Source organism: Cynocephalus volans, chromosome 14, assembly GCF_027409185.1.
Source record: "Cynocephalus volans isolate mCynVol1 chromosome 14, mCynVol1.pri, whole genome shotgun sequence".
Lineage (NCBI taxonomy): Eukaryota > Metazoa > Chordata > Mammalia > Dermoptera > Cynocephalidae > Cynocephalus > Cynocephalus volans.
Window position 1 is genome coordinate 76412345 of NC_084473.1, and position 22783 is coordinate 76435127.

A 22783-nucleotide genomic window follows, 5' to 3' on the forward strand; every position below is an offset into this window, starting at 1 on the left:
AACATTTTTCAGTGGATTCTCAAGTGAGCATGATGGCATAGAAATGTAGGTTGGAATTGCATTCCATAAATTTTTAGGTACATGTATGCTGGGGTGTCCAGGAAAAAATTTTCTTTCTTCTCTCCTGTCCCATTCATTATCTTCTTACTCCCCAGCTCCCAACACATAATTTCTCACTTCATAATTTATTGTTAGAAAGTGCAAAGAGTGGCTTAAAAAATCAACATTTGGAAATACAGTTTATAAAAAGTTTTAGTCTATGGGAAAATAACCCAGATTTTCCAAAAGATTTATGCTTTTATTGCTCAGACCTTTGTAATTTTTATACGTGTTTTATCTTATTGTTAGATAGTTGTCCAGTTTAAGCAAAAGATAATAATATTATGTGAGGCGGTATTCTAGGTGATTAGGGCTGATTATGAATATTTATTATAATGATACTGGGCCAAATCCTCTATACCAATTGGCCTTTCTCTGCTATCTGGAAAAGTGAAAAAAATGTAACTCTATTCCATTTAATAGAGTTATACTATACTCAGTGAATAGATTACTACTTTTAATAGATTAGAAAGAAAATGCATTTAATATTAAAATTATACTAATTGAGCTCAGTTTAATCTTTCATTGAAGATTTAATGAAAGGACTTAATGATTGTATATTATTTGGAGGAACTGGAATTGTGTAGGCTAGCTTTTTCCATATCTCAGAGAAATGCAGAAACAGTTTAGGTCAGAGGAGAGTATGCTGACCATGGAAGGAAGAATGTAGGGGGATAAGGGGGTAGAATAGGCAGAACAAGAGTTTGGAGGCAGAAAGGAGAGTTTTATGTTTTAGTGAAATCTAGAAGATTTTCCATGCTAGAATGAAGTATAAGCCAAAGCAATAAGAGGCTATATCTGATTAAAGGATGAAGGAGTGTTAATGGAGTGGTAAAATACTTTAAAACTGATTATTAGACTTTGATTTATGTAAGAACATACTCTGATTAGTGGTCATTATAGGTCTTGATTGTCATGATTTGACTAATTTGACAGTTTTTGCTCCTGAGTGCAGGATGGATAGAAAGTAGATGAGACAAGAAACTGGGAGACTGACTGGGCATTCTTACAAGGTCCTTGGTGATATGCTGTTATGTTAAGAGTTTAGGTTATCATAGTGGTACTGGAAATGGAGAGGACTATGTACTTATTTAAAAGACAGAGAAGATGGAATTAGTAGTACTTTGACATAAATTCCACTTAGATGAAAACACAAAATGAGACACTGAGATCACATGTATGTTGATGGATAGGATATCACTGATATTAAGTATAAGATAAATATTAATGACTAGAAAGCATAAAAAGGACTATTAGACATCTGCTCTGGTTTGAATATGAGTTGTCCCTGCCAAAACACATGTTGGAATTTAACTGCCAATGTAATAGTGTTGGGAGGTGGTGCCTTTAAGAGGCATTTGTGTCATGAAGGACCTGCCTTCATGGAAGGATTATTACAGTCTCACAGGAGTGAATTATTTCCCACGTTTGCGGGACAGGGTTAGTTCCTGCCAAAGTGGGTTGTTAAAAAGCCAGGTTGCCTCTTGTGTTTTGCCCTCTTTGACACATGCCCACTTCCCCTTCTGCTTTTCCACCATGTCATGATGCAGCATGAGGCCCTAACCAGAAGTTGAGCTGATGTCATGCTTCTTGGACTTAGCCTCCAGCATCATGAGCCAAACAAACCACTTTTTAAAAAATAAATTACCCAATCTCAGGTATTCTGTTATAGCAACACAAAACAAATTAAGACAACATCTTCCTTAGAAAAATACTACTACAACTGTTAATACTACTACTTCTGTTGTGTTACCACCACTGTTAGATTACTACTTAATACCATTTTTACTGTCTACTGGGCTAAGGTATTTATGCATTTTATTTCATTAATCTTTTAAATGTATTCTATTCTGAATCCCAGTTCTTCATTAAATGTAAATTTTAATGGTTTCTTTAATAGAGGTGTTTGGCAGTAAGCTGTCTCATTTTTCTGGGACTGTCTTTATTTTGCTCTCATTTTAAATAATATTCTAGCTAGGTATAAAATTATAGTTTGCCAGTTATTTTATCTCATCATGTTGAAGATATGCCACTGTCTCCTTGCTTTCATTTTACCTTTGAGAGGGGATGCTGTCAGTATAATTTGTTGTTATGTTGTAGCTAATCTGTCTTTTCTTTCTAGCTACCCTAAGATCTTTTCTTTGACCTTGGAATTCTTCAGTTTTACTATGAAGTGACCAGGTGGGGACTTATTTTCATTTATCTTGATTGGTATGTCTTGGACTTCCTAAAGCAGAGTATTTATATACTAGCTCAAATATGGAAAATTTTTAACCATTGCTTAACAAATACTGTCTCTTTTTCATTCTATTTATACTTTTCTTTGCACTTCTGATTAGACTTATGCTAGAAAATTTTACTATATTCTCTATGTTTTTTTCTTATTTTTTATTTCTTTGACTATTCATGCTTTTGGGGGGTTAATCTTTTTAACTGTCTTCTATTTCACTGCTTTTCTTCTTAGATGTTATTTTTAAAGAAGTTTTAATCAGTTCATTTCAGAGGGAGAGAACAGAACTGTGGTTACTAGAGTTGGGGAAGGGGCAGGAGGAGATTAGGGAAAAATTGGTTAATGGACAGAAACAATTATTTTTTTGTAGTGATGAATATGCTAACTATACCAATTTGATCACCACATATTGTATACAAATATTAATAGTTTACTGTATACGCCACAAATATGTATAATCAATGGTTTCAATAAAAAACATATAAAGTTTATTCAGTTCAGAATTTCACATCCTTCATTCATGTTTTCAAATCCTATTCTAGTTCTATAAACATTCCTTAATACTTATTTTATATTTTCTACCCTATACTTTCTTTATCTGAAGTTCTTACATCATTAATTTTGCCACTCAGCACATCTATAGAATACTGTATAATCTTGAGCTGTGTACTAAATTTTTGTGAAGACTTATTTGGGAGAATCCTATGTCTCCTCCCAGAAAGAATTTTATTTTGCTTTGGCCAGAGACTCCAAAACACCACTAACCTGAGATCATTTTAAAATAATTTCTCTGTTTTGTTTTTCCCATTCTATTCAGGTAGTATAAAATTGTATGCTACAAACACATGAGACAATCCTATATGACAATGATAAGTTATTATAAATTTTAAAAGAAACCATGTGGTTTTTTCCTGTGATCTTTCTTTCTGGACTGAGACAAGTTTCTTTACTATTTCTTTTTGCCAGAGGACAATTATTTTAGTTAATATTTTCACTGACATAGCACTTTAAGAACCTAAATTTTAGTTTGGACGGACAACTTTATAGTTCTTCTTGTGAGGGTCAAAATGTTCTCCTGCCCTGTGTGTGGCCATTAAAACTCTAGCTTATAAATTACTGAGACTGCAAATAATTCTAAAGTTGCCAAAGTTTCAGAATCAATTTACGTTCTGATTTCAAACTTGCTGATTTCTTTCTTCTTATCATGGAAATGGAGCTAATGTTGTCTACCTCATTGTGAGATTGTAAAGGTAAAGTGCTTAGCATTGTGCCTGGCATTTCTCTTCCAGAATTCATTTTGTGCCTGGCATATAAATATATTTCCCTTTCTCTTTAAAGGATGTTTGTGATGCTTTACATGTATCTCCAGGTGTTTTGGAAATTTTTTTCATGCTGTTCAGTTTCTCTTACATCCTCTCATTTAACCTTTACAATGAACTCATGACAAGAGGTACTACTTTATTCACTTTACTGATGAGACCTATAAAGGTCAAGTAACTTACACAAGGTCAAACAAGAAAAAAAATGTCAGAACTGGGACTTAAAGTCAAGCGGTCCGAACCCCAGTTCTTCACTGGTATGTTCTCAGAGAGAAAACGCAATTATTTTAAGAGCTTGTTCTAATGATGATTTTGTTTACTGGATATTTTGCTAGAGGAATATCAAATATTATGAGCATTTTCACGTTTGTTCCTAGCTTTCATAGGTAAAGTTTAATAAGCCTAAGACTCAGAGGAGTCTTGAGTGCTAACTGAAAAGAGCTAGTAAATGATATCCAAAAATATTGTTAAGTAAGCAGGAATTTAAAATGGTTAACACAAATCTGTCACGGGATGCAGTATTAGTTCTCTTTTCTTGCTTCTTTTTGTCTATAATTAGTGGAGATACATGTTCAAATTAGGTGTAAAGCAGACTAATCTTTATAGATGGTTATCAGTTCCTCATTGTACTATAAGTTGTGCTTTTGAAAAACTACGTGTGATCTTTGCATGCACCATCAGCTGTCCTTTAAATATACCACCAGTCTTAAAGAAGAAACCCTAACTGGGACATCGCAAGTGAAATCATTACACTCTACAGACTAAAAGTTGCTTTTACTTGTTATTGAACTGTTGGTTATGTTCAGGGTAAGGAAAGTTCTAAAGTTGTCTCTAATTATGGGAAAAAAGGAGTTAAGATTGATCACAACATGATATCCACATACTGTTATTTGAACATCTATGAATCAGGACAAACAGAACCTCTATGTCTGATTTTACAGTGAGATGCGAGTGTCTACTTCCTCTGTATTTCCTACTTTATATGTCCCCTCATAATTGTGTTTCAATAGTGTCCCAGTTCCTTAAAATTATGGTGCATGAAGACATCATTTTAGTATGTAGATTTTATTTAAAGGTTAGTTTTCAAAAATATACCACAAAACAATTATAAACATGTACATTTGGTGTTGGTGTTTTAACCCTATTTTTGTTATTGGTTTTTATTATTTTGATTGGCATATAATCATATGTGTTGTGTTAGAAGTGGTTAAAAGCCCAAATTCTGTAGTTAGATGTCCTGCTTAGATAATGTCTGGAATAGGGCAAGCACTGTGTCAGGGTTTGCTATTATCACTACCGTCATCATCATCATCGTCATCATTGCATTGTGTTTTAGATTTTTCTACCACTAGACCCTTGGCTTACAGCTTCTCCTTGCCTCAAGATTACTAAGATACAACAGCCTTAGATTCAAATCCTAGGGCCGAAGCTGACTGTGTGACCTTGGAAAAATTAATGAACCTTCCTAAGCTAAGCCATGGTTTTGTTTGTTTTGTTTTATTTTTGAAATTGAGCTAATGTTTTCCACCTCATTGTGAGATCACATGTACATGTAAAGTGGTTAGCATTGTGCCTGGCACATACTAAGTACTTTAGAAATGACAGTTGTTTTTTTGCACCATAGAATTGACAGAAATCCTTGGGATTATCAGTCATTTATTCCTAGTGTCAGGAAGAAGGAGATGTGCTAACAGTAACTACAAGTGAAAAGGTGACTTTGATTAACATGGAACAGATTCAAACCGAGTAGGGCAAAATATATTTCTTCAATCATGCCATTTTGAGAAATGATGTCTAGGTGCATGTTGATTATTGAAAATATTAGGTTTGGGAATTTTCAAATGTAATTTTATTGTGTGGCACATGAAGCAGATGCCTTAGGGCTAAATTCTGTAAATGGTTCCATTTATTAGTTTTGCCAACTCTCAGTGCCAAAGCCTTAACTAGAGTATTTAAATACGGTGCACTTTGGTGGAGAGTTTATGTGACGTGTGTGTATGCTCATGCATTATACCTGAAAGGATTTGTTAACTGGAATTGTGTGTAGATGACAGATCTATAAAAATTACTGATCCCATGCTCTGCTGTGAGAATTAAATACAGTTGATTACTTATTGCTTATATAGGGTATCCTATAATGGATACATGGTAGATTAAGACCTGGCCTCATTTTCTACCTTAGTAACAGCCTTGGATCAATGTGACAGGGTGGTGGCCTCTGTGAGGGAATGAACCAGATCAACCTGGACTGCCCCTGTCCCCTGTCTGGTGTGACAGGACACCTGCTTCTTACTTCATGGCCCTGAACACTGGCTGGAATTTTGCTTGTTAGATCCAGGTATTGCTCAGTAAGGCCTCAGTTCTCCAAGTCATCTGCGTCTACAGGCTCTTTGACATCCATATCTTCTTAACCAACCATACCTTTAAACTCTTTTTGGTGAAAAAAGCCACTTGCTATCCAGAGTGAGAGTTGGAAATAAACTCTTCCTCATTGTTCAAAACTGTTTTCTATACTTGCCACAATCAAACACCTCCCTTCAGTGTCCCAAGGCAATTGCTACTAAGTCACTCCAACTCCATAATGTGTAAATGATGTAAGAATTAAACAACCATGGGTATTTTCTTTAAAAATTCATGATAACTTTCTAATCTTTATTATGGTATCATACAGAGTGTAATACTAACATCAGCATGACCAGAATATTCTCTCTCTATAGGCAAATCTACAGGGAAAGTTAAATTATACTCCCAATGTGAGTTTATTAATTTGTAGTGAGAAATATGTTCACCTAGGGACTGGGCATCTACATTCATTGGCAGGTACATATACTATCCTTTTCAAGTCATTTATCACTGATTTTCTCACTTTTCCTTTATAGCAAGTAAACACTAAGAAGCATATAATGGGCACCTCTTAGCTTGGGGGCAGCCTGCAAGATGCAAAAAGACTGACACTGGCAAGATAATCTGAGAATGGGTCTAACTGTGAATACAACAAAGAATGTTCAAAAAGTCTTAGAATACAGGGAAAATTGTTTCTACTTTTTTCAGTTTAACAATTAAATCCCTTCTTTAAATTTTGATGTACTCCATAAGAACAAATGGTGTCTGGAGGATGGAGAAAAATTATTGAACGTATCATTTGAAAATTTAACTAGCATACTTTAAAAAAATAATTTGTCTTATGTTTCCTGACATTTTGGATAACCTACATTATTTAAACTAAGGTAGTGGATAAGTTTCCGGTGAAAGGAGACAAAAGGTCACTGACTTCCTATAATCTTCAGTCTTTCTTTCATCTCACTACACTTCCTTCTAATTTCATGCAACTAGTGTGATAAGATGGGGCCTCTTTTCTTTGGAAGTCTTAGTAGAAAATCAAATAGCGTCCAGAAGGGAGGGATCTTGGACCCCTCCAGTTCACCTTTCATTTAAGGCTTGATGTCAGAAGGTTAGAGGGGCCTTGAAATCTCACTGTGGACTCAGGCCTGCAGAATATTGGGACAAAGATGGAGAGTATATTTTCCTGGGATATTCTCATCTGTGCTCTTTGTCCTTTTCAAGTTAGCCAGGAATGGGGTGGAGGGTGGGCAGTGTGTGACTGATCTCAGCTATTTCTCAGAGTCATGGCTAAAAGCTACCATTGGAGGGATAAAGAAAGAAAAACTTAATCTCTCTCTCTCTCTCTCTCTCATCTGTCTATCTATGTAAGTACTTTTGGCCACTCTTACCTAGTATTATAGCCGCCAATGTGGCCCCTACATAATCATGATTCCCAACTCCCTAAAAGCAGCTGTTTCTTCTTTCTTATACTTCTAAATATCTATTCAGTGGACATTTCTCTACAGATGTTCTGCAGATGATCCTTGTTAGCGATTCTTTCAGAATCATCAAGATGGAAGTAAGTAGAGAGCAGGAATTGCGAGTTCATCTTGAATATCCAGGCCCTAGGAAGTGTCTGCCACATAGCAGGTGCTTAATAAATGCTGTGGAATGAGTGAAAGGATGAGTGAAATTATATATAATTCTTCATGTACTCTGCATACAAGCACACACTAATAGATATGATCATAAAATCAACCCTGCAAACTAAGGCAGTAGGGACAGTACTATCACTCTCCTACCCTTAATCCTCTGAATTTCTCTCACCCTGAAGCCTCCCTGTCACCCTGTTAAGACATTTTTCCTTTTCAGGCTTGATGTTTGTTTTAACCTTACTTCACTTATTTTAAAAATGTACTTTTCAGTTGGAAGGAGAGAAGCCTGTTCTGAGATCTATTATGACCCTAGTGACAAGCTATTGATCATGAAAGTGAAGAAAGCTTTGATTAGCACATTTTGGCAGTTTGTCTCTTTGGATTTAGGGTTTTGAGTTACCTTAAATCAATTTTGTTCATCTTCTATTGCCAGATCATCTGGCTGTACAGTTATATTTTTGTTAGCAGTTTTTTATTATAATCGATATGCTGATGTTAATTTAGAAGTTGTATCTTTTTAAGCCCTCTTAATATAGGAACCAGAATGATGGTGACATGGGTACCTCCTGTCAATTTGGTAAAAAGGACTTATGGCTATAATCACATTTAAGATAATGCCATTTCTCTGTGATGAATGAAAAATCAATGGCAGATCAGAAATTAAAGACCACGCCATTTAAGTCCTAGAATCTGATTGTTTTAGTTTTTTCACCCACAAACCAGTAAAGAAAATCAGTTTTCTCCACGTTGCATTTTAAAATATAAGTTAATTGAGCTGTAATTTTATAGCACCATTTATCAAGTTCATGATACCAATTACTTGAACATTTTTTGTTTTGTTTCTAATTTTGATGTGATACAATTTTCTATCCTTAATCAGCTTTTCTCATCATGAGTATTTTCCCCGTATTTTGTTTTTCAAAAGACTACTTTACAAAAAGTTAGGTCAACTTGTTACTTTACTGTGTAGCGATTTTAAGCCTAGTTTATTTAGCTGCAGTCTATTAGATGCAAACTATATAAAGTGCCTTTTTTAATCCCTCCTATTTTCTTTTCTTTGCATTTATATGTTAGTTGCTATGAAATCAATGATACAAGAATTATTAGGTATTACTTATGACAATTTTAAGATGCCATAGGAATGTACGAATACATACATATAAGCATAGTATCAACATATCCAAACTGGAATGAAAAGGCTTCAGTTCTATGGACTAACTTGGGGATGTTCAGTTGTGAATTTGTGAAACTGTATCAAAACCAGAATGTTCCTCAAAAAGTGTAGCAAACTGCAGCAAATACAAACTCGGAGTCAAGAGACCCAGGTTCTGGTCTGGACTCTGCCCCTAATTGGCTGTGTGAACATGAGCAAGCCGTTTAAAGTCCCTGCTACTTGTCTTCTGAAACTGAGGAGCTGGGCTCCACCAATAAGCCCACATTCAGTGTCTTTCAAATATGTGTAGTAATTTAGGTCCTGAAATAGCTCAGAGTGACTTGTACCTATATTAATTGTTTTCATAACCTGCTAGAAACCAGATTTGTTTGGAAGCCCAAAGCAGATTAAGAACTCCTTTTATTCTTACACTACTAATTTGCTTAAAAGCTGGTGGAAAAGCAAACAAATCATCTTGACTTGAATGATGAGTTAGTAGGTATTTAACATTTGGAAACCTAGGGGGAGTCGTTTGTTCATTTCTTTATGTTACTTGTCCTTTTCAGAAACCAAATGCAACATTAGTTCTTGGGCAATGATTGATGAATGTTCATTTTGACATTTCCCTTCTCCTTAAAGGACATTAAAAAAAAAAAAAAATCTCTCAAGGTCCACCCTGTTAAAGAGGAGATTAGATTTTTATGTGTGGTTTATAAGAACATTTCAATGACCACATAGTTGAAGAAAAAAAAAAAAAAAAAACATCTAAAGCTGTCTCAAATTGGAATGGATTCCTAGGAAGACAGAGGGTTTTCTGTCCTAGAAGCTACACGTGGATTTGCATCTGCTAACATTTAAGCTCTATCATGTCCTCCAAAGTCGTCTTAAATTCTAGAATTTGGACATTAAACCAGTCCCCTTACTCTACATTTTCTTGCTCACTATCTCAATCAGCATGAGAAAATCAAGGTGTCCTCTACATTTGCACATTGAGATGTAGATCCTAGATGCTGCCTTCCCTGTTTATTCAGAATTAGATGCTTACATTTTTGATGATCGTATTATCTCTGTTTGTCTAGTCTAGATGCAAGTTGTGTCATTGTTTCTTGCTTTCCACATCATATTAAAAATATTGTTGAAGTCATACTTCAACTACCAGGTATTATAGCAGGCTACTGACATTTCAGTGGGTTTTAATTTGTGTCATGGTTATAGGAGAGTAGAGATACTGACCAATAGAAACACTTATTGACTTAATGTAAATAAGTAAGCAGCATGCTTTTTATAAAAAGACTTGCCTTACATATATGGGATTATTAAAAGCTTGGGTTCATATAAATAGGTTAATTTATTGGATGCTTATTTGCTTTACAAACTAACTTACAATAGGCTTTCTTTAGTTATAAATTTGATATACTGCACTTATTGCAAATATACACTTTTTGCACGATGAAATGTACATGTCTATCATTTTCTTTCTCTTTATTTTATAAAAATCTTAAGTGAAATTGGGTTTACCTTTGATTCTTTATGCTGCATTTTTATGTTAAGCTTATCATATCACTGTTTAACATTTCCAAGTTTATGGTCTTCTGTTGCATTTAAGCCCAAGACAATAATCACCTTTTTATGGAATGTGGCTATCGCTACATTTAACAGGTCCTTGTAAAGGTCTCATTGTGAAGTGTGCCATATTGCAGCTTGATAATCTTTCTGGCTACAACAATGTAAAATTACCCTACACCATCTCCTCTCAACCCAGGAAAAGGCTACAGATGAACTAATTAAAATCCATACGCTTAATGATCTGTGCCTTCTGCAAGGTGGCATGTTACTGTCTCTAATGATGTTTAATAGCTCATAACATTCAATATACTTAATCATCAGTTTCTGACATTTGTAGTACTTTTGCATACTGAACATATCTCAATAGGAAGCAAATTGCATTGGAACAGACTCAATTATCTATCTGGGTAAAGAACACTGACCAAATGAGGATACACATTTATCTTGGGAGCTGCTGGAGCCACTGAAACAGAGCTGTCACAAGGCCGTGTGGCTATATTGGGATTTCATTAGGTGAGGAAGTTTTGATTGGCTGGTGTCACATTATGTTTTGTTGGCCCCACAGCCACTGTGAGACTGTGTTCAGAGATCCTGATTGGGATGTTAGGAGACCGGGATGCTGTCCCCCACCAGCCACCTGACCTCCCACAGGTCGATCTCCACTTGGACTTCTGCATCCTTATAAGGAGGATCTTCAAAATGTTCATTGAAAGATTTTGATTGTCTTTTAACTCCGTTTTTCCATGAACTTTTTGAAGTATCCTCCTATGCAAGATGAGAGTCAGGTGCTGACAGTGCAGACATTCTCCAGTCCTGCAGTCACTTCAGACAGTTGTCCCATCAGACTTCTGTCATTTTGCAACTAATTTATTTTCTCATAGAGCTCCTTAAAAAAAAAAAAAAAGAATAAAGAAACCATGGAGCCCACTACACTTGGTAGAATGACAAAGGAGCATGCAGCTTTCTCATTCTATGACATTTACGTAGTTTTGATGTGGTACATATGATAGAGTTTTTAAAAAATATATAAGCACATAAGGCTTTCTTCTGAGTACTGCATATTTAGGCTGAAGATTATCTTGTTTTTTTGGTAACAGGACTTGAATTGTGCCAAACACTGCTGTAGGTGATCAGTGCTTGAAGTGTCCCCAGGAGGTAACTTATTTCAATACAGGTTTTGCATAAGGAAATACCGGATTTCCTCATCCTTATGCCACAGAGAAAAATTCTGCTTGTCATTTGTTGACCTTTTCCCCAAATGTGGTTTGAGTCATAACCATCCTGGGGTGAAGTGCATGCATTGCTCTCTCAGCTTCTTGATTGTTTCCAAAAAAATGTTTTAAGACTTTTTCTGTCTGCCAGCCAATGCCTATGTGGCCAACCAAAGAAGCAGCAAAGGAGTTGCTTTTGCCAGCATCTGCCTTTTTCAAATGTTGCAGCTTCCCTGCTGCCTTTTCTCCTCCTTCAGTATCAAGTCAATATTGTTCAAAATGTAAAGGGCCAGGAAGGCCTTCCTCTCCTCTTCCCAGCAATGTTTACTGAGTGGATACAACTAGCCAAATGTGTATCAGGCATAAGGAGTAAAGAAATTAATGTGCTACAATTATGGTCTCTACACCAACCAAGCTTATAGGCCAGGGAAAAGGATGAAGACTCAAATGTATATGGTCACAGGCAGTCACAAATCAGCACTAATATGAGACAATAGGGAGTGGTGGGGCCTGAGAATAATTAGAGATGTGTCTTTGTTAAAAATCCTCCTTCACTCCCTCTGTCTTTACTTTCCTCTCTTTCTTCCTTCTCTTTTTCTGCAAACTGAATATTTGTTAGTCTTCATTTCCTAATCTAGGACCAGACAGAGATATGTAAACAAAATTTTAGTACAGTAGGCAGAATGTAAAAATAAAGATATTTTTAAAGCACTGTTTTTAGGAACATAGACTGTAGAGCCAGACTGGTTTGAATGCCTGCTCTACCACTTATCACTTGTTTGACCTTGGGCAATTAATCTTCCTTTCTCTGTTCAGTTTCCTCAGATAGAAATGGTTGCAATGAGAGCACTTACTTCATCAGATTCTCTTTAGCACTAAGTGAGTTGATGCAAGTAAAGCTTTTTGAACAGAACTTGGCACATCTTGAGCTCTTAAAAAGAAGACTGTTGATACAGTTGAGAGATCCACATGTTAAAATACTAAGTCCAAATAGACACAACCAAATAGGATCCTAAAATGGAAGGAATCTGAGTCACCCTGCGGCACCATCTCCTTGTTTCTGGAATGATCCCAGAAGATATTCCCGTGTTTGCTAGTGCAGTTAGTTCAGAGGTCCTCAGCTAATTCAACACCTGCTCAACCTATCCTTTCAATACATCAGCCAACTCTAGATAATGCTTATCAAAGGAACACTCACGTCTTCCAAAAAAGAAGCCAGGAGACGTGGTATAATGCATCAAGATCTGTGGTAACATTGTAACTTCCATGGTAGTGTTCTCTGCCTTGGCCCTTCATTGAACATTTCAGTTTGCTTTTTCTCAAATGAAGATAAATATTTTCCCACTATGTTCTGAGAATTAGCTAACCAGACCAGTAAGTTGGTCTCAAGCATTACATTGCCTTACAAACACTACAAAATAATCAAAATGATGTTCAGAAGTTGGACAGAGTCTACTGAGTTACCATTTTAAAATTATGTTATGCCTTTTCCTGCTCTGGCTGTGTAAGTGTGTGGTTCAATGAGGATGCACGGTTGGAGGAGCAGAACTGGCCCAGGCTTTGGTCCCTGTGGTCAGGTGTTATACCCCACTAATCTCACTTTCTTCTCTAAAAATGTATTATAGTTTCTGCATTGCTGTCCAGGACCCATTTTTCAGAATCCTTTAAGATTTGTACTTCAAGGAAAATATGTGTAGAAAAGGTTGTGAGGCGGGAACATTTTTATGATAGTTTATCATAAAAAGGGAACAAATGGACGTTAAGAGTATTGGAACTTCCCTTTTTCTCTCATCTTTTCTAGAATTCTCTAACATGGGGGAATATCAAGAACATTAACTATCAATAATGTGCTAGATAATTTATGTAATTAAAGAAAGGAGAATTATGTTATTAGAAAAGGAGAATTTATATAGTTAGACAAAGGAGAATGTGCAGTTGTAGATACTGCATGTGAAAATGCTAGTTAAAAATATAAGCAGAAAGAACTTTCTAGAAGATACTTCAGCTGTTCTCTGGTGATTGTCCTTGGTTATTGGAAATATGTATGCTCTTTTGGCTCCTTTTAGTTGTCTGTATTTTTCAGTTCTCATAATGAGCACATATTTACTTTATAATAAAAATGTTAACGATGTGAATTACCACACAGAGTATGGGAGGTACATTGACATTTCTCTCCCTACTTGGCCTCCTGTGCCTTAATCTTCTCTTATTCTGGTTGCTTCACTGCATGTTCTCTGTGGCTTGTATTTTCCTTCATTCTCCTTCTCACTCTAGTTCCAGCTTCCACCATGTGATTCCAGGGGACAAGTCCAGTGCCTGCCATTGCTGAGAGGGCAAAGAAGAGACCACGTTAAATCCTCCTCCGCCTCCAGGACCATCAGCAGTTCTGAGTTTTCCATTTCTTCAGCCTTCACTCTCTGAACTTAGCTTGTCACCATACCTTTTTCCTTGTTTCTCACAGTTTTCCAGTAGTTCCATTGTCAGGTATTTAAAGAGTGCTTACCTCGTGTGCAGGCCCACCCTTCGGAGGATGAGCCATATGATATCTGTGCCATTCTGGTTCGTGATCTGCTTCCTCAATAACTTCTCTACTCCTAAGACTGCCTCTGCAGCTGTCCTTTCCTTCTATTTCTCATTACTGTCTTGCATCCTTCTGCATTTGAGCTGATATTACCTGAAGCTTATGCACAGTTATGTATCTATCACAATGCCTCCAGAAGCGTAGGAGCCAGAACAAGCACTAATTTAAAAGCCAAGCACCATTCGTTTGTATATTCTGCCTTCAAACCATAAGCGCTTTTATTGGTCAGATGTCTTCTTGCTTCTCAGCAGGAAACACAGGAGTGAAATCAACAACAACAACAACAAATACACTTCCAAACCTGTATCCAGGAGTTCACCAACTATTCTTACCGTATTGGGGAGGATTGAAGTGATAGTGGTGGTAGTGATATTGATTCTAATAATGATTAAGCCTCATTATGAGTAAGGCCTTATGCTGGGTGCTTGAAAGCATTATCTCTAATTTTAACTCTAATGGCAGTCTGTGAGTTGAAGCAGCCTTAATTCTTTTCACCCTCACTTTACAGTTGGGGGGACGGAGACACAAGGGTTGAATAAGCACCGAGCTCACATGTTTAGTCATAGTTGGGCTGAAGTCAGGATCTGAACCTAGGTCTTTAGGACTTTAAAGATTTGTTTTCTTTTAATCCATGAGTTAAAACAGTCTATGTAAAGCTTTTAGAACAATGCTTATATAACAAGTCTTTATATAAGCAATTGCATACATATTAATTGTTACTATTTCCCCTTGGTCCTTTACTTGATGATGTTAATTTTTCTTCTTTTCAGCGGATAGTAGTGGCTTGAGGAGATCAAAGGCTTTACTCTAGAAACGCTGCTCTGAGTTAGGTCTATAATCAAATAAATGAGATTGAATACAACAACATGTATAAAAGAATCAGGCAGATCTCTATTACCCTCTCTTCACCACTCCATTCTCTCTCCTATACATACATGCTATTCCTAAGCTAAATAATTTAGTCCTATAGAAAAAGCAGCTTCATGGCAAAAATAGCTAATTTTATCCTGATATACTGGCTTATCATTTTGTAATATAGATTTCCATTTTATTTCAGTAATTCTAAAACTATGGGGATATAAGTCATTGTTGAAATTATAGCTGATTTCATATTGCCTTTTCTTTGGAATCTTTAACAACATGAAATTATTTGTATCTGCTTAAAATGAGCTTTTCGTTTTAGTTTACATAATATGAAATCATTTTCTCTTTATCTTAGAATAATCTCACAAGTTAGCGTGAATTTTCCCTTTGCAGACTCACCTTTTTAATGTGGTTCTCTCCCTCTCTCTGTCTCTCGTTCTGTGTCTCTCCTTCCCTTTTTCTCTCTTTCCCTCTTTTCCCCCTCTCTCTGTCTCTTTCTCATGGACACCTGCTGAGCTACTTCCTACTGTGGACCCCAACTTGATCAGCTCCACCTAAGAGCTCTATACTCACACGCTGGCTTTGAAGAAGTATTGCTGACCAAATGGTCAGCACCCGCATGAAGTTCCATTATATTAACGCACTGTATGAAAATCTGAACTTGAAAATTGATGCAATTAGGCATGATTCCTCATGTAACGCACGAGCCTTCACATGCTGGGAGGGGGTGTGATTGGACTCTTCTCTTGGGGCCCTCTGTTCTGGAAATAGCCCTACCTGAGTGGTCTACTCTAACCCAAGGTAGGACTCATAGGAATTCAATCTGCAAAATTTGGGATCAACCATATAGCTCCCTGGGTTCATGTGCAGAATAAATCTCTTTTCTCTTCCATAAGAGAATCTATTCCAACAAGCAGCTGACTTATCCATTAATATGTTTGATAAATTTGTCTAACTCTACCTGTGGTGACCCTCTCAATATTTCATTCGATTTGCCTTGTGTGTAATGTTGGTTTTAGCTGCACTGTATAGAGTTAGAATAAGATAACTTTCTTCTCCCCGCACACAGATATTTACTAATGACTCTTTTGGGGTGGGGGAGGGGAGGAGTGAGAGGAGGAGATTTATGTAAATCTGTGGCAGGGGTGGGACACTTGGATTGATTATGTATCTCCTAACTGCAGCCTCTACCTTAAAGTTTATTTAGACCTCTAGGGCTATACATCTTGAAAGTTCACCAGAGTGCTAGTACAGTAATGAATTTTTAAGTTTCTCCCATACTCCTGTCATATATCAAGCTATTTGTGCCTGGGTATAAAGACCAACCTGGTCGGCAATATAATATGCTTATTCTAGATGGTAGCCTCTTTAAACATGCCTTACATGCTCACGTTTCCCAAGTGTAAAGAGTATCACTGTGAGGGTTTAAATAACTATAACTCTAACTGAGTGAATTTTATTATATTCTGATCTGCCTGTAAAATGGTAAGAGGCGTTTTTTACTTTTCCTTGCATCTTAATATAAATGACTTTCAGTGCTATCATCAGCTTTATTTAAATTAGCTAGGTTTTGCTTAGTAGGTAAAGAGTAACCATTACTATACAAAATGAATAAATTGCTTTACCCTGAATTAAATAATCTGTCATATTAACTCTACTCTTCAAGTTTATCTATGCTTTTATGCTGTGTGCTCCCCTATATGAAGCTCCATTTATGCTTTCTCCCAGTCCCCTCTGCCCCAGGTGGATTTCCACATACTGATATGGTATCTGTCTCATCCGAGTTAATTGTCTCTCTTTGTTTCCTGCTCTTGAGGTCCCTTTGTGCAAATATATATCTGGCTCTTGTATTGTGTCAGTATTTACCATCAACTCCACCTTCTCTGTGGTCTCCACATCTAATCAGTCCCCAAACCTGATGTTTATGTCACACAGATCTCATTCATGCCCCTTTCCTCTCATATCATGTTCCTATGTCCCTGGTCCAGGCCCTCGTCACTGTTCTCTCGGACTAAAACTGCATTAGCCCTATTAACTGGTTTCTCTGCTAAAATAATCTTGCAAAAATAGAAATCTATTAATGTCACTTCCCTCCCTGGTGAGGATACAGTCCAAATCTCTTCCATGGTGTTCCAAGTGCTGCCACCTCTCCCCAGCCCCTTCCTCACATGGCTTCCACAGAGCTGCTCTTCCCTGCACTCAGCATGGGAGCTCCAGGTCCCAGAGCCTCACACAGTGTTCGTGCTGCCTAGGATGCCCTGCCCTCCTTTATGTTCCTGGTGAACACCCTCTTCTCTTTTTTACAGCCTATCAACATCGCCAGCTTCGTCCCCAGTCTCACTCCACATGAGTAAATCACTCCCTCCTCTCCATTGCCTGCATTCCTCATCCTATGTCTACCATGGCACTTAATCGCTGTATTCTGATTTTGTATCTACACACCTGTTTTCTCATGAGACTGTGAATTCCTTGAGACCAGTGCATTCTTAGTCCATCTTTGTCATTCCAGAGTCTAGCACAGAACCTGACACAAGTATGTGCTTAATAAACATTTGTTGAATTCATCCAATTCTCTTCTAAATGTTCTCTGTATTAGAGGATTAGTTCCTAGCAGAGGATTCGAACACTGGATCTTGAGTATCTCTATGGCCTTTTCTTGTCTGATTAGCTCAATTAAGAGTACAGTGTTAGTGAGGGCGAGGTTTTAAGTTTCAGTCTTCTGTGGGGCAGGTAATCTTGTACCTCCACTGTTAGTAACCTCAACCAGTTGCCTGGTAACTAAGGAAGATTTTGGTTCTAAGGGAAACGAAGAGAGAGGATGATTAAGCTCAGAGTAAATCCATCTCAACTGTTAGACGGACTTAATTAACTATATTACTTATTGATGTTAAAAGCACCATTTCACACTTCAGTGTGAAATGAGCACCTTGTTTTGTCCACAGCACCTGTCCGTGTGCACTGATGTGCTTGACTTGAAAGGCTCTCTGCTGTGTTGGAGGGACCTGAAGTGCCACCTGGTCATCAGAGTTTTACAATAAAAGCAGTAGTCATCCGTTCACAGATCTTTAGGATTGCCAGCTTTGAGACTGTCTACTCACCTGCCTCTCTGCTTTTGTCTTCCAGGTGAGACCATGCGGATCGCCTCCTCTGAGTTTGCTGACGATCCATGCTCATCTGTGAAGCGAGGCACCATGGTGCGGGCGGCACGCGCTTTGCTTTCGGCTGTAACACGCTTACTCATCCTGGCGGACATGGCGGATGTCATGAGACTTTTATCTCATCTGAAAATTGTACGTATGTACAACTTATCAGCACTTGCTTTACGTGGGCGGCAATATTGACCATGTGCATTTCAGCTCTGAACTCTTCTAGAGTTGTTTCACTGCTTACCAGATCACTTGGTTACTCGCCCATGTGGTGCACCCCCAATTTTTCTCATACCAAAATTATATTCAATAATCTATTCAGAAAGTTATGTAAGACTCACTTGAATTGCTTTTCTTTACTTCAATCACAGAGTTTGGGTTCCCATGACCTCCTGGAGTACATAGCAGTGCATTCTTTTAGGATACTGAGCCCAGACTTGGTGCACCAGCCTTTGCACTGTCTCAGGGTTTGGAGCAGTGTTAGTCCATGGGGTAATTCAGATGAGCTCTTCCGCGTAGCTGGCCAAATGACCACCTGTGCCCACCTTGGTGTGAATCACGTGTAGAACATATTTTGTTACCTGTTCCAGCCTTGCTTTTCTGTAGATATATGGACTCTTGAGTTTATCCTAGTCTGGCAATAGAAAGGTGCCCCATCCACCATTCCCAGGGTTGCAGTCAATCTTGTTTCACCATGCCTGGCATCTAATATACCTGGATTGGGTCTCTGGGCACATGCATACCCCACCAAACTGTAGAACCCCATTGTATGTGCCTTGCTTGTCATGTTTCCTTTTAATTCTTTTGTTTCATAATGGATGTGGATCCCTGTTGTGGTCACAGATTTTTACTGGGATAGGGATCAAGGTAACCTCCCCAGTTCTTGACATGACAGATGGTCCTTTTTCTGTTTTCCTAGTTGCTGAATAGTATCTCGTTGCAACCAGCATGGTTCAACCCTTTGAATAAATATGATGTAACTTTTGCTTGATGATGTGAATTGCTTAGGAATATAGTCTCTGCCTGGAGAGTCCCTACTCTGTCCTCAGTGGGAGATGGTTCCTAGACAATTGGCACCAACTGTGGACTGATCTCCCTGTGCTTAGATGATGGAATATAAACCATGTGCTTTCCTTTTAGGTGAACCAGCCAATTGCTGGTTTAGTTCCCTTAGCCCTGTGTGTTCCTGGCTTATCATGTTCCCTATCAGCCAACCCACAAGGTCTTATTTTCTTTGTCAGTAAAATGAAGCAAGTTGTGAAGAGGCAGTGGGTGAGATGGAAATGAATCACGAGAGCCTGCTCTCACCTCACCTTTGAGCTCAGATGTGTTCAAATTGTGCTGGTGGGAGGGGGGTAGCAGGGATCATCAGGAAATTTCCTAAATCATAATTGTTCTTTGTCAAAAAAGTCTTTTTTATTTTGGTAGTTTTTTCATCTTTATTTTTTTTATTTTATTTTATTTTTTTATTTTAACTTCTCCATATGCAATGTAGTTGGGCAGTCTTTTACCTAAACTGGTCCCAGTAAAGGGCCAAGATTTCCAAGTTGTGTATAAACCCTGCAATATTATGAAAGCGTAATATTCCAGCACGTGCAGCCTAAGCTTTGTGGTCATAAGCCATAAACAAGGTGTAGCTCTTCGTGGCTTCTGTACAGGTCCCTGAGGAGCCAAGGGACACAAAGCAGAATCTGCTTGGGAGTGTTTTCTTAGATTTGTCTTCGAGAATAAGCCCTCAAAAGCCAAGAAAGGCTCTTGCAAACTGGATGAGGTGAGCAATTTGAGGAGAGACTTTACCGGTTTCAGCATATACTGAGGGACAGTATAGTATTATCATTAACTGTTTGGCCACTGGAGTCAGAGTAAATGGCTTTAACCTTGGTTTTGTGTCTGCCTGCCAGTTGTGTCATAAACTACCATGCAACCTCCTTCTGTCTCAGATGCCTCATCTGCTAAAATGGTGCTAATGGCAGTACAGCCCTCAGGGTTGTGAGCAAATTTGAGTGGGGGAAATTTCTTTGAAGCACTTATCAGAGAGTCTGACGCAAAGCGAGTGTTGGGTAAATGGCAGCTCTGTAGCCCTAGTGAGGTCACCTGAACAATTTGCAGGCTGCAGGGCTGGCATAATTCCTCCAGCCTCATGTCTGTTATATGCATCTTTTAGGCTACAAATAACTTTGTTCTTAAGTGTGTTGGAGAAAACATTTTGTTATCTCTCCCTTACAGCCTATTTCATCTTCAAAGGCAACATTTAAAAAAAAAAAAAAAAGAAGTCTTTCCCCAGACGGACAATCTTTCTTTACCCCAGCAGGAGAAGAACAGGACTGAACCTAAGGAAATTAACTTTACATCCCATATGTCACTCTTTGCCGAGCTGTGGAAGGCCTTAGTTGGCGACCGTTGGGGACCAATGACAGGTTAAATATTCTCCCTGAACTGCACACACTCTGAGAGTGCTCTTTAAATCTGGGCCTGGGATGTCAGGTAGGCACCAGTTGCCACCTGCAAGCCTGCCTCTCTATACACCTGTTTTGTCCAGTGCCCTTGGCTGGTAACATCGCTGTAGCCTGTTGTAATGTGGAGTCACTCGCAACCTCTTCTCCATACCCCAGATTAAGGAAACTTTAAAAAAGAAAAAAAGGGATTTAGCACAAAACCACGGAAAGGTTAACCTGGCAATATTAAGTAGTCCTGTCAGACTGTCACTAGTAAAGTTAAAAATGATCGTAGACTAAATAACACATTTGCTCTACTTTGAGTGCACCTTCTGCTGTGAGCAGCGGTGGTGGAATGTTGCTATCTTGTGGAGCAAGTGAGGAACTACAATTTCTGGTGCCGTCCCTGAATTACTCAGGTTGTAGACTGTGTCACACTTAGGATTCAGATCAGTCAGGGTTTCAATTCATGGCGCTGTTGCCCTCCCCCAAGATGACGAATTGTCAATAGTTCATAACAAATGGACATTAAACTGTGACATGTTGTCTGCAAGCATCTATTTGTTTTTTTAACTCAGGATGGAGAAAATATTTACATGTTTTGATAGAGCAGGTTAGAAATTATTAACACCTTTCTGAAGGCTTTTTCCAAAAAAACAATGAGTTTCTTTACCTATGGATGATAAAACATAGACTAGAAAAAGAGTGAGAAGTGTTTTTTATTTTTTGTTTTTTATTTTTCGGGCAGCTGGCTGGTACAGGGATCCAAACCTTGGATTTATAAGGCTGCGCTCTAACCAGCTGATCTAACTGGCCAGACTCAGGGGTGTTTTCTAAGAGTAAGGAAGTGACTCCAATTTTCACTTGGTTCAGATTGAGAAACACCCTAGAGTGAGTCCTACAGCTTCCTGTCATGTTAACCACTACATAGCTATTTTACCTTTAAGCATTACGCATAGCATTTTACTTTATATCTTTTTAGGCTATATGCCAAATTTTTATGGCAAATATAGATTTTTCGCATCTCTGAGTAACTTACAGGAACATAGAGGAAATTACCTTCTGATCAGAAACTTATATTCATGTCTTCATCAATTGTTCACCAACTAGGTGAAGGACAGTCAATTTATTTTTCTAGAACACCTCCACCCTGCACCCCAATATATAATTGCTGGCAAATTGAGTAATCGTGAGTAAATGTCTTTCAGCCTCTGAAAATGAGAGGGATTAGGAGCTCTGCGGAGGTGGTGTGGTTTAAAATACATAGATCTTTGTATTCTGCTACCTTTCAGTTAGAAGTTTTCAGCCTCAGTTTCCAAATGGAAACTTTAGTTTATATGGCAACTAAGGAATCATTCTTCTCATGTAACGTACAGATATTTTAGTTGTTCCTATTACGCTTGTTCTATCATGCAAGTATTTGTGTGTACATTAAATATTGAATATATTACATTAAAGATTCACCTGACTGCAAAAGCTTTTTGCTATTGACATTGTTTCAAATTAAGGATGAAAGTAAGAGAACAGTCAGTGACTTAAAGATCCAAAGCTGAGTTAGCACTCAAATGAGGATTTGATGTTCCTGAGCAAAACAATCATTTGTACATCAGATATGATTTTAAAAATACTGAATTATAATCACTTTTATTGTTGAAGTTGCTGGTGAATTATTTCCTAGCCAGACACCTGGTATATCCTGCAATCAGTTGACATTGTCAGTGTGTTAGGTTGATAGGTGGCACTTCAGAGTTTTAAAGGAATCGTGCATTTCAATTAGTGATCATGAAGAGGGATATTTATTTTCCCTAAGCTCTGAATTAATGTAATCAGATTATATTGTTAATTATTAGCATGAGTGATGGCATTTCACATAAACTCATCTACACATGTGTAAGTCAGAGAAAACAATCACCTTTTTTTCTGTCCTCAGGCTAGGTCCTGGAATAATGGTTCTCGATTAATGAAATTCTCAATTATATGAGAATTTCTCTTTAGAAAATGGAATAGCAAAATAGAAAACAACAGCCCTTTAGTCATCTTCTCGGGGAAGTAAGATTTTCCTGGTGGTTACCTGAGGCCAAATCTAATGCTGCTGTCTCATTGTTAGGGGGCATTGATGAGATAAGGTGATCATAACATTACCTGTGCTTTTTGTGACTTTAACATCAAATAGTCTTGTGCAGCCTCAGTAACCTTTCTCAA

The 22783-nt window shown here is 37.7% G+C and overlaps 1 protein-coding gene across 5 annotated transcripts in view; it reads left to right on the forward strand.

The window, feature by feature from the left end:
- CTNNA2 (catenin alpha 2) overlaps positions 1-22783 on the forward strand; it is a 952135-nt gene that overhangs the window by 179765 nt on the left and 749587 nt on the right. For all 5 annotated transcript variants that reach the window (XM_063078019.1, XM_063078018.1, XM_063078020.1 and 2 more), the window contains exon 3: positions 18124-18290. In XM_063078019.1, the coding sequence (XP_062934089.1) occupies positions 18124-18290 (167 nt within the window). The remainder of the gene's footprint in view (positions 1-18123; positions 18291-22783) is intronic.